The 10000-nt window shown below is 33.8% G+C and overlaps 1 protein-coding gene across 20 annotated transcripts; it reads right to left on the reverse strand.

The window, feature by feature from the left end:
* Positions 1-1654: 1654 nt before the first annotated feature.
* LOC111308812 (kinesin-like protein KIN-7E) lies at positions 1655-9340 on the reverse strand. 20 transcript variants are annotated; one of them, XM_022907425.2, is made up of 15 exons: positions 9223-9340; positions 8685-8777; positions 7737-7995; positions 7048-7137; positions 6844-6944; positions 6645-6758; positions 6492-6573; positions 6327-6394; positions 6132-6197; positions 5903-6027; positions 5109-5445; positions 4182-4286; positions 3112-4008; positions 2683-3002; positions 1655-2286 (listed from the first exon to the last, which is right to left on the reverse strand). In XM_022907425.2, exons 3-15 carry the CDS (start codon positions 7963-7965, stop codon positions 1965-1967), a joined length of 2856 nt encoding a protein of 951 aa, XP_022763160.2. In that variant the 5' UTR covers positions 7966-7995; positions 8685-8777; positions 9223-9340; the 3' UTR covers positions 1655-1964. The 20 variants fall into 20 exon arrangements, with proteins under 20 accessions (XP_022763160.2, XP_089601882.1, XP_089601911.1 ...); XM_089745756.1 differs by having other exon boundaries at positions 6645-6761; XM_089745785.1 differs by having other exon boundaries at positions 7737-8201.
* Between the last annotated feature and the right edge of the window lie 660 nt (positions 9341-10000).

Here is a 10000-nt window from a genome sequence, read left to right on the forward strand (position 1 = left end):
ATTGTTTTACGTTCGTTGTTACTTTTCATTACAATTAAAATTATTATAATTTTTTTAAGGTTTAATGATACCTCTAATCATTTTACGTTAAACAAAATTAATTTTACGATTATTCTCGTTTATTTGATGTTAATTTTTATTTTTATTTATAATAATAATTTTTTATATTGTTAACTTAATTATTTATGTTATAATAATAACTTTTTATGATTGTTATTATCTTTTATTATGTTTAGAATTATTAAAATTCTTTGTTAGATGTTACAATACTTCTGACTCATTTTATGTCAAATGATATAAATTTTACAATTATTCTCATATTTTTACGTTAAGATACTTCTAACATATTTTATGTCAAAAGATACAAGTTTTATGATTGTTTTCATATTTTTATGTTAATACTTATTTATTGGTTTAGAATTATGTTTTGAATTTAAGATAATAGATATAATTTCAAAAAACTTAAAAAAAAAAGTTGATAAAAAAACTAGAAATCTGTAAAGAAACAAAACGTAAAAAAAAAAAAAAAAAAACTAAAGGAAAAAAAATAAAAGAAGTCATAAAAAATAATAAAAAGAAAAAGTATCTTAGCAGTTTTAAATTTTTTTATTTTATTTAATAAATAATATTTAATGTTAATAAATTAAATTTAAGTTAATAAATTAATAGGTAATTAATTTTTTTATAATTAAATAATAATGATGATTTATATTAATTCTTATATATCTAACTATTATTATTTAATAACTTTATAATAAGGTCATAAATTTTAAATTTATTGTAAAAGTTTTAAGACTGTAAACATGGACAGATTAATCGTGAAACGACAACGTTTGTCATCATTCAATGCAGCTTTTAATGTTTAAATTAAAGGGATTTAGTTGATAATAATTTACGTTAATTTATAAAAAAAAAAAAAAGAAATATATCAAATAGATTTTTCTTCTTACAAATTATAGTAAATTTTTATGTTTAAACCGTTTTGAATTTTTTCCCTTTTTTTTTCCTTGTAATCGGCTTGTCGCTGGGCTTGAGATATTATTTTTATTAATAAAATTTAATTTAATTTAATTTTAATTTATTAAAGTATAGTATTTTTATTTTTTAACATTTTTAAATTGTAATAGGCTTTTCTAAGCCCGACAAGTCGAGCTGAGTATGTAAGAATTTTTAAATGTTAACCGAATTTAATCTTGCTTACGAACACTTTTAAATTATACGTTTTATTATTAATTCGTTTGTAAAATGTAAAACTCTTTGACTTCAATTTTGCTAAAACAAAATGTTTGAAGAAAGAAGGCACTTTTGAGTCGATTCTTATTATTTGCTCACACATGTATTTATAAAATGTGGATAGCTCAAAAGACAATTGTATGCTTGTTGGTGCAATTGAATCAAAATTAACTGTTAGTTTTATATTTTGGTTCATCTATCTAGTTTTAAGACTAATAAATGTTAAATACTTGAAAATAGTTATTAAAATTCAACTGATAGTAATTTCACAAAAAAAAAAAAAAAAAATTCAACTGATGGTGAACACAAAGGTTAAGGCAGTTAGCAATTCACCACTCTGGAATAACAGGGAGATGTTAACGCTCGAAGCTGTCAGTCAAAGGGATAGAGGAGGAGAAGAAGAATGCAGCAGCAGATCCTATTAATAAAATGGTAATGGTAAAACCAGAAAGCCACATTTTCAAACCCAAATATTAATCCAATTGTGTCACTAAATATTAATACAGATTATCATGGTGTCCAGAGATACAAAGGCAACTCGAAGGCTGAAAGCAATTTCATCAAACCCAGTTTCGACTTCTAATCCACTCCGGTTAAGATCTACATTTTTACACCACTCTATGAAAGGTCATCACAATCTGTTACAATTTCAATCACAAAAAAGAATGCTATATGGCCTATAATTTTCAAGAAATTACCGCTATAGCCGTGTATAAAGATATTTCTATAGCTCACAAGAGGGACGCCATGCTGTTTTTCCAACCAAAGGATCTCCGCCTTGGGCGTGGAGGAGTAAAGCTAAGCCCGAACATCTCCTTGAGGGCCCGTCCCTGCTCTACAAATCTAATCAGCTTTGCAACAATAGTAGCACTCTCCATTATGTGATTCATGTCCTTGTTATTGCTCCATAACTGATTGACCAGCTGGAGCCTTCTCTGCTTCGAGTTCAATTCAATGCCCCATTTCTGATACAGTTTCTGTCTCTCTCCTTCCGTAAATCTTTTACGCAACAGCTTGCCCAAGGTTTGTCTCTCTCGGCGAAGAGCTCTCACACTGTTTCAACAAATCAACAGATTAGAAAAGTTTATTTAAGTAGAAATTAGAAGCAAGGGATAATATATAATGTGTTCCAGGAAAGTATGCATAAAACATCATCTATGTCACCATGAAAAAACCTTTAAAAACTTAAGGCTCTAATGCGTTTTTCTAGATTTTCACAAATGGTTGGTTGGGATATCTTTCCAATATTCAGTTGTCCAACAATAGATACTGAAACCTCACGGAATTTTCATAGAAGAAAATTCTGCTCTGTTGGCAGAGTATTCAGACTTAGATATATGTCTTTTGTTCAAACAAGGAATGTGATATTAAGTTCTGTATTTGAATAAATCATTGGTCAAAGTCCATTAGACTATCGATGCTTGCAAAAGAGAGAGAGAGAGAGAGAACCTTGAAGCCAGTGTGAGAGTGCGACCATCTTCTACAGCTTGATTTCCTTGAGAAAATGTTTCCTTGAGGAAGGTAAGTCTCCTAAGCTCTACCTCCATGTAAATGGAATCAGTAGGATCACCTTTAAAGAGCAGGAAGAAATACGTTCTGTGAACCAAGGAAACGTTGCAAGTTTGCCAAAGCTCCAGTATTGCTTTCTGCAGCCTCTCAAATTCCAGGCGCCAATCCAGAGGAGTACCTGATGCTTCATGCGTTGGATCCAATCCTACATCTTTCATACTCTTTCCAGACTCATCTGCTTCTAGCCCCGTGCCCTGAACCTATTATGAATGTACCAAACATTTTTAAATAAATCAAATGACAAATGCCCAAGTGTGCATTTTAAAGTTTCACCAGACATTGAAGGGAAAAGGAGAGGCATATTCTCACCTGACCATTGGCAAGTTGCTTCTTCAGTCCTGCAACAAAAGTATGAATGCTAGGAATATCCTCATCTGCAGAAGTCTTGACAGAAGCACTCCCAAGCGAAGACTGAGAATTATTCCTAGTGAGCACTCCATTTTTGTCACCATAGTTGAGTGAAGGAAACTTCTTTTGGTAACCTTCTGGTCTTCCAGGAAAGTTTTTCTCCAATCCATTAGGTGGGGTGCTTTCAATAAGCCCTCTGTCAGCATAGGGAGAAGATGTACCACCCATGACATCTGCTCTACAACTCCAGCTCCTATTCAACTTCAGGCTTCTAGAACTTGACAAATCTGCTACCCAGGAATCTGGGGATGACTTATCCGGGTAAGGACTGACAAGAGAATCAATTGTCTTCTGTACATGATGGAGTCTCTGCTCCAATGCATCATACGTAAAACCATTCTGAATATGATCTGCTTCTCTAACTCCATTCATTGGGGTAGACATTGTTTCCTGGCCTGCCAAACCATCATCTCCATACAGTGTCAATGCCAATGGTCCCTCACTTTCACCATTTGGTAAGGCACGAGATTCAGAATTGTTATCCCTGCCTGATTCTTCAATCTCAATACATTGAACCTCTTTGCAGTATTCATCAGGGTCATCAGCAGTTTCAGCTGGAGTCTCATCCCGGCTTTGCCCAGAATCAGACATGGAATGATCTTCATGATTGTTCAGAGGCTCATGATAGGGCTCCTCAAGATTACTCCCACTCTCTGTGTCATAACAATTGATTGAATTAAATTTTCGAACACGCACATCGAATCGATTAGAATCAGCCAAACATGATGACTCTGATGCTGAATAGTCATCTTCCCATGCATCCCCTGCTTGTTGATTGGGATGGTAATTGATCCTTGTCTGATCATAGAAAGGCAAAGAAGGGTTAGTGGCTGAAAATGGAACAATTAACCAGTGATTAAGCAATTAAAATTTAATCAACAATATACTTCAAAAAGAAACTAATGAATAAAATAGCAATTCAGTGAAAAGCATAGCATGTAAAGATACAGAAATTACGCAATAACACATACGGATTGTCCTGAATCTTGATCATTTCCAATCATCCTTAGCAAATCTTCAACCCGAGATTGAGCAAGATCACGTTGCTTAGTCAACTCTCTAATCTCCTTCTCCATCTGCATAGTGCAAAGTCATGTAATCAATGTTAGAGGTTAGACAACATGTAACAAACATATGCCTAAGCTTTCCCTTTTACATTTTACGTGTCAGCCACCCCAGATGTGATACTGCACAGGAAATAGGCTTTTTAATCAGAAAGTAATACAGTCTGATTGCAGCCTAATTTTCCACAAGCAAAAGTATCTATATATGTATGCTATAGTTAAATTTCACCCATCCTGCATCCAATTTTATATCACCCAAGCTTTATAATTTTAATACCAGAATGCTGATTCACCACCAGGTTTATGTTCAATGGGATCATCGTAGAAAAGATAAGGAGGCATATATTCATATGTTGCAAATTTGTTAATCCATTGATTTTGGAAAAATAAGAATCAATTCTGCTCTTTAAAGAGGACCCTTGACATCCTGCCTAAATTTCTAAAAGGGATGATTTATGTAAGATCGGACAGAACATTTGGAACCTGCATGACTGTCTCAAATCGGGCAAGTGAAGTGTGAAAACATATAAACACCAAGATATAAAATACATAAAAGACATGACTAGGTAACACAGGGTATGAGAAGAGAAAATGCTTTATTTTATTTTCACCTAAATAGTTATCAAGAAATGCTTTCAAAGGTCAAACCCCAAAACCTTCCAGTCAATATCGAGTGCAAGCATATTACTCCTAGTATAATGGAACTTAAAGGATAATACTGCAGGAAGCATTTCAGCAATAAATATGTGATATGTTACAGAAATTCATTTATATTCAGGCACATATAGTGGCAGATGGTATATTTGCAAATGAGTTTTGAAAGCAAATTATAACCTTTTGAATCTGAAGATCTTTCTTTCTCAGTAAAGCTGCATAGTCACTGTTTGAGGAAGGAGGGACAGGACTCCTGAGTTCACTTTCTAACCTGGCCACCTCTCTTTGTAAATGCTTAACTAAGGCCTTATCAGACATGACCACATTCACCTGGGCTTTAGTAGTAACTTCTTTTGCACAACAAGCAAACAGAAGAGTGTTCCTGGTTTGTTCAACATGGCTTCGTGCAGGGCTCAAGGTACATATAATGGCAGTCCTGGCATTGCCACCCAAACAAGGCTGCAGTATGCGCGTCAGCTTAGAATCTCTATAATTGATATGTCCTTGTCTGCCTTTACTGCATCCACCATAGCACCACATTGGTGAGTTGAGCAGTCTAGTAGGTGACAAATATTTTTAAGAGAAATTGGCTTTTTCTGAAATAATCAATATTGTGTATATGAACACATTCTTGTGGTAATTATTACTAAATATCCAACTGGATTGAAGGAACTAACCCTCAAAAATAGTGATTTAAATATTAGTGTTATCGAGAATGATTCAACTCTGAATCTAAATGAGCAAACCATCATAAAACTATGCCCCAAATTCTTTGTTTTAATTAAAATTGAAAAAAAGACAACCAAAAAGGAAACAAATAGGAAATCAATCAACCTCACAGTAATAAAATAACTGCTTAAACAATCACACAACTATGCCCAAAGAATTTGGAAATTAAATAATCTCTTGCAGATGATTGAAACGAAAAAAAAAAAAAAAATAGAGCACTCTGAGTATATGATAATCCAATCAACCTTAGCTTGCGAATAACAGTTGACAGTGTCAGTAAACTACGATTTATATGGCAACCCTCTTTCAGTCTTGCCCCAGTAGATAATGACTGAGATGCTCGCTCACTTCCAGCCAAATCAATAAAATTCTGCACTCAAATACCATCTTTGAATGACTTACTATTTTTTTCATTTGAGAAGAACTACTTATGAAGTGAACCGCAAATGTAAAAGTAAACTCCATGAACAATACCACACTTGCTGCAAGTGTTGTTGAATTTTCTTTTCCTAGGAACTCACGAGCGGAGCTTTCAATTGTCTACAAAAGTTAGAACTCACATCATGGTAAGCTAAAAAGGAAAGGAAAAACTCAACATCACTAAACATATGCTGTTAGCAATTAAATGTTCAAGCAATACAAAGAGAAGGGTAGAGGAGCATAGTGTACCAATCTTATAATTTGATGAGATCTGGAGCTTCTCTCATTCAAGGAGGTCTCTCCTATCCTTCTTTGAGCTGCAACAGCGGAATGCATTAAAGAATTAATAATAATACATAAGGTGCAAGTGTGCAACATCATCCAGTAAACAGAGGACTGTTTAAAATGCTTTACCTTCGCAAATAGCAAGGAGTTCTTTCAAATGGTTCCAGTCCCTCAGCGGTTCCTCTGTGACTTTTTCCACAATGGTTCCTCTCTGACAAAAAGAACTTGTTTGAGCAACCATATACTCAATAAAAAGAAACTAATATTGATTTTGGTATTCACCTCAGGATCATCACGCAGCCTAAGTTGAGTGTTATCGGAGCTTAGGAGGTCTCTAATAGCTTCATTGTATATCTCAATTGCTGAGAACTTCAAAACAAATGCTCTTTCTTCATGCTGCTATGATGACATCAGTATTATGTAAAGAATGCTTTAAATAATGCAAAATGATGGAACTAAAATGAGTTAAAACTTTCGTTACTCTGTTTATGTATTCAAATATATCTGCAACGGTATTCTCAGTTATTCCAGTCATAGTGTATGTCTTCCCACTGCTAGTTTGTCCATATGCAAAAATACTAGCTGGGGAACAGAAGGAAGATAAATTGTTAGAGAAAACTTTTTTTTCTCACAAAGTTGTTTATCAACAGAGAACAAACACCAAGACGCCAATACCCTTACTTACAATTAATTCCACTAACAACTGAAAGAGCAATCTCCTTGGTGCCTTCCTCATACACTTGCTTTGTGGAGCAGTCACCCCGAAATACTCTATCTGTCCCCAACATAAGAAGGAAGAAGAAAGAGACAGCAACATAAATCTCATACAATCTACTAATCAAAACTGCTTGCAAATCCCAAGCACATAACAGAAATAAATATATCAACAGATGTTAGCTCAAGTGGCAAGAGAGTTTGCTCCTCTCTTGGCTGCCTCAAGTTCAAATTCACTGGGAGAATGTGGAAAGGTAATTTTCTATGAATTTGCTAGGCCTGGCATAGATAAGCCTGCTTGGAGGCATAGAAAGGAGATGTATTCGGAGAAGCCCAGGAACCCTTACCGCTCAACCAAAAAAAAAAAAAAAACAGAAATAAATATTTTCAAGTTTGATGCTTTTAAACCTAATTTTAAAACTTAAGCCAACAATGTATGTTATGCAAAAAGGTATAGAGATCTCGATAATCAAGCTGTCCTAGGTTAGACAGGCATATTAATGGATACATATTACATCCATTTAACTATCCGATAGTAAAAAATGCCAACTTCAGCAAATTTGAGTTAGAAATTAAGAGTTGGTTATCAGTATCACTAGTTTAATGCATCAAAATTTATTAGATCACATCCAAAACATGAAAACAGAGACATTTGCTTACCAAATGTATAGGCAGACGGGAATGTTGACCCTTCCCGGAGCGTATTCCGATATAGGATTGTACTGTCATTGATGCACTCCCAATCAGTAACTTCATCTGCTACAATTTCCTTGTCACTCAAAGGCCTCAACCTCACCACAACGAGAATCCTCTCCTCACGAGCACTTGCCATTTGTGCCTTCTGCTCCTTCTCCAACTTCTTTAACTCTTCCCCGCCAATTGCCCCCATTTTTCACGCTCCTCTTTTGTTGTTACTCACCTTACCACACATTAAATCAAAAAAAGACCCATACATTTGCATAGTCTCAGAAAGAGGAAAAAATCAAACTCAAGAGGTCAAATAAACACGCTCATTCTTGCTTTCCTAAAAAATGCAAGACAGTTTATCAGTTAATAGCAAGGCTGTTGTGATGGTTGCCAAAGGTATACAAAGCTTAAGCACATCCTTTCACAACCATAGTCTATCTGCAACAAGAAGCTAATCATGATTATCAATCCAACTAACTAAAGAAAATGATCCATGAGTATTAAGGCTAATTACGGGTTATGTCAGCAACGATGAGCTAGACATAAGGCTTTATCCAACAAACCTGAAAATGATTTGATATTATATTTTATTTTTAAGGTTAAACATCAACTAAATTAAACATTTAAAAATGAAAAAAAAATATTTCAATGAAGCTGGTAGTTAAAAAGAAAGCCCCTTCCCTAATCTTCAACCCCCAAATAAACAATTTTTTTTTAGAAATTAAAAAAGAAAATATTGATTTTTAATTCTTGACAGACCAGAAAACTTTCCCTAGTGGCCACCAACTAAGCTTAAATGCCAAGCAATGAAAATCTTTAACTTTTTACACATAAATAAATAAAATTTCTGCTTTTTTTTTTCTTTTACCTCAAAAGGAAGAAGAATGGCGGTTCTCAGTTAAAAGAACATAAAGTATCAACCTTAGTACCAAAACACTGTCGTTTTCCCTCCATTATGCTCTGAAGTCTGATCTGAATCGGTTAACCGTCCTCTTCGACCTCGAAACTCGAGCACTGCAAAAACCAAACTGAATCATCTAAAAACCCGTATAAAAACAACAGAGTTTGATTTAAAAAAAACGACAAAATAGGGCATTTTAATGTAAGAAACATTTAATTTCCAACGGTTAATTTCAGATATTAAAATTTAAAAACACAAAAAAAAAGACAACCGCCTCCTTAACGAAAACAAAAGCCACTTGTCAATCTGTCATAAACTGAATTAAATTCAGTTCGTATTTTAATTTAATTTAAAGAAATAAAAGAGTTTTAGTGAAGTGAAAGTTGAGACGAACTTCATCGAAGAGACAGAGAAACTGAGGTAACTTGGAAGAAGAGCAAAAATAGAAGCGAAATCAAAGGTGCTGTGACTTTACGCGTAGAATAAAGTTGAAAACGAAGGACAAAAAGGAGAATGTAAATTTAAACAAAGGGTTAAAATGGGAAAAAAAATCCGAACCGGAGATGTACGGTGTGATGAAACAGTTAAAACCGGCGATCAAACGAAAATTCTCATGGAGAGAGAGGGAGCGTTTTTTAGTGGTAGTAAGCGGCTTCTGTCAGGGACGAGTGGTCCTGCAAATCTGATGCGGCGTCACCGTCTTTTGACGTTTCTCTTCCTTGCGCGTTGTGGACCAGCGGTGGGAATCGGATCATGACACCTTGGTCGTTGGTAACTCAATTACGGTTTTGTCCTTTCTTTTTTATGCGAGTTTCTAAAGGGAAAGGCACGTGAAGAAGGGAGATTGGCAAATGTTTATCTCGCCCCACGTGGTCTTTATGTATATGTCAGGTAGCTTCTCATCGCACCGTTCGATCGGTATCTTATTACCGTTAGATTATTAAATATCAATACTTTTTTTCTTTACGAGGAGCTCCGATTTTTTTTTTTGGCTGTTTTGATCCTTCCATTAAAATACCTAAAATCTTAAAAATTATAAACTTGTGATTGAAATCAACAAGTTAAAGATTATAATAACAACATAAATAAAGAAAATTTTAACACTATTAAATCCGGGACAAATTTATATTTTTTATATAAAGAAGTTTAAAAAGTGAAAATTAAAAAAGATATATAGTTGTGAAATTTATATTTAAATTTATATAATATCAAATTTTTAAGATGATTGTATAAATTAATTAAATTAAATTTTAATTTTTTTATATTTATAATATTCAATCAATATTAAGTTTTTTTTCCATGATTTTTTTGCATAAATATATTCACATTCATCCAT

The sequence above is a fragment of the Durio zibethinus genome, chromosome 2, assembly GCF_047325235.1.
Source record: "Durio zibethinus cultivar Kanyao isolate XHJ-2024 chromosome 2, ASM4732523v1, whole genome shotgun sequence".
NCBI lineage: Eukaryota > Viridiplantae > Streptophyta > Magnoliopsida > Malvales > Malvaceae > Durio > Durio zibethinus.

Bases quoted from the DNA above. Each gene is read 5' to 3' on its own strand.
- LOC111308812 (XM_089745756.1), bottom strand. From the start codon at position 7,965: ATGGGGGCAATTGGCGGGGAAGAGTTAAAGAAGTTGGAGAAGGAGCAG. The intron at 6,945-7,047 runs GTAAGTAAGGGT...TCTGTTCCCCAG, and splicing joins AGTTGTTAGTGGAATTAATT to CTAGTATTTTTGCATATGGA. The intron at 6,198-6,326 runs GTACACTATGCT...TAACTTTTGTAG, and splicing joins CTCATCAAATTATAAGATTG to ACAATTGAAAGCTCCGCTCG.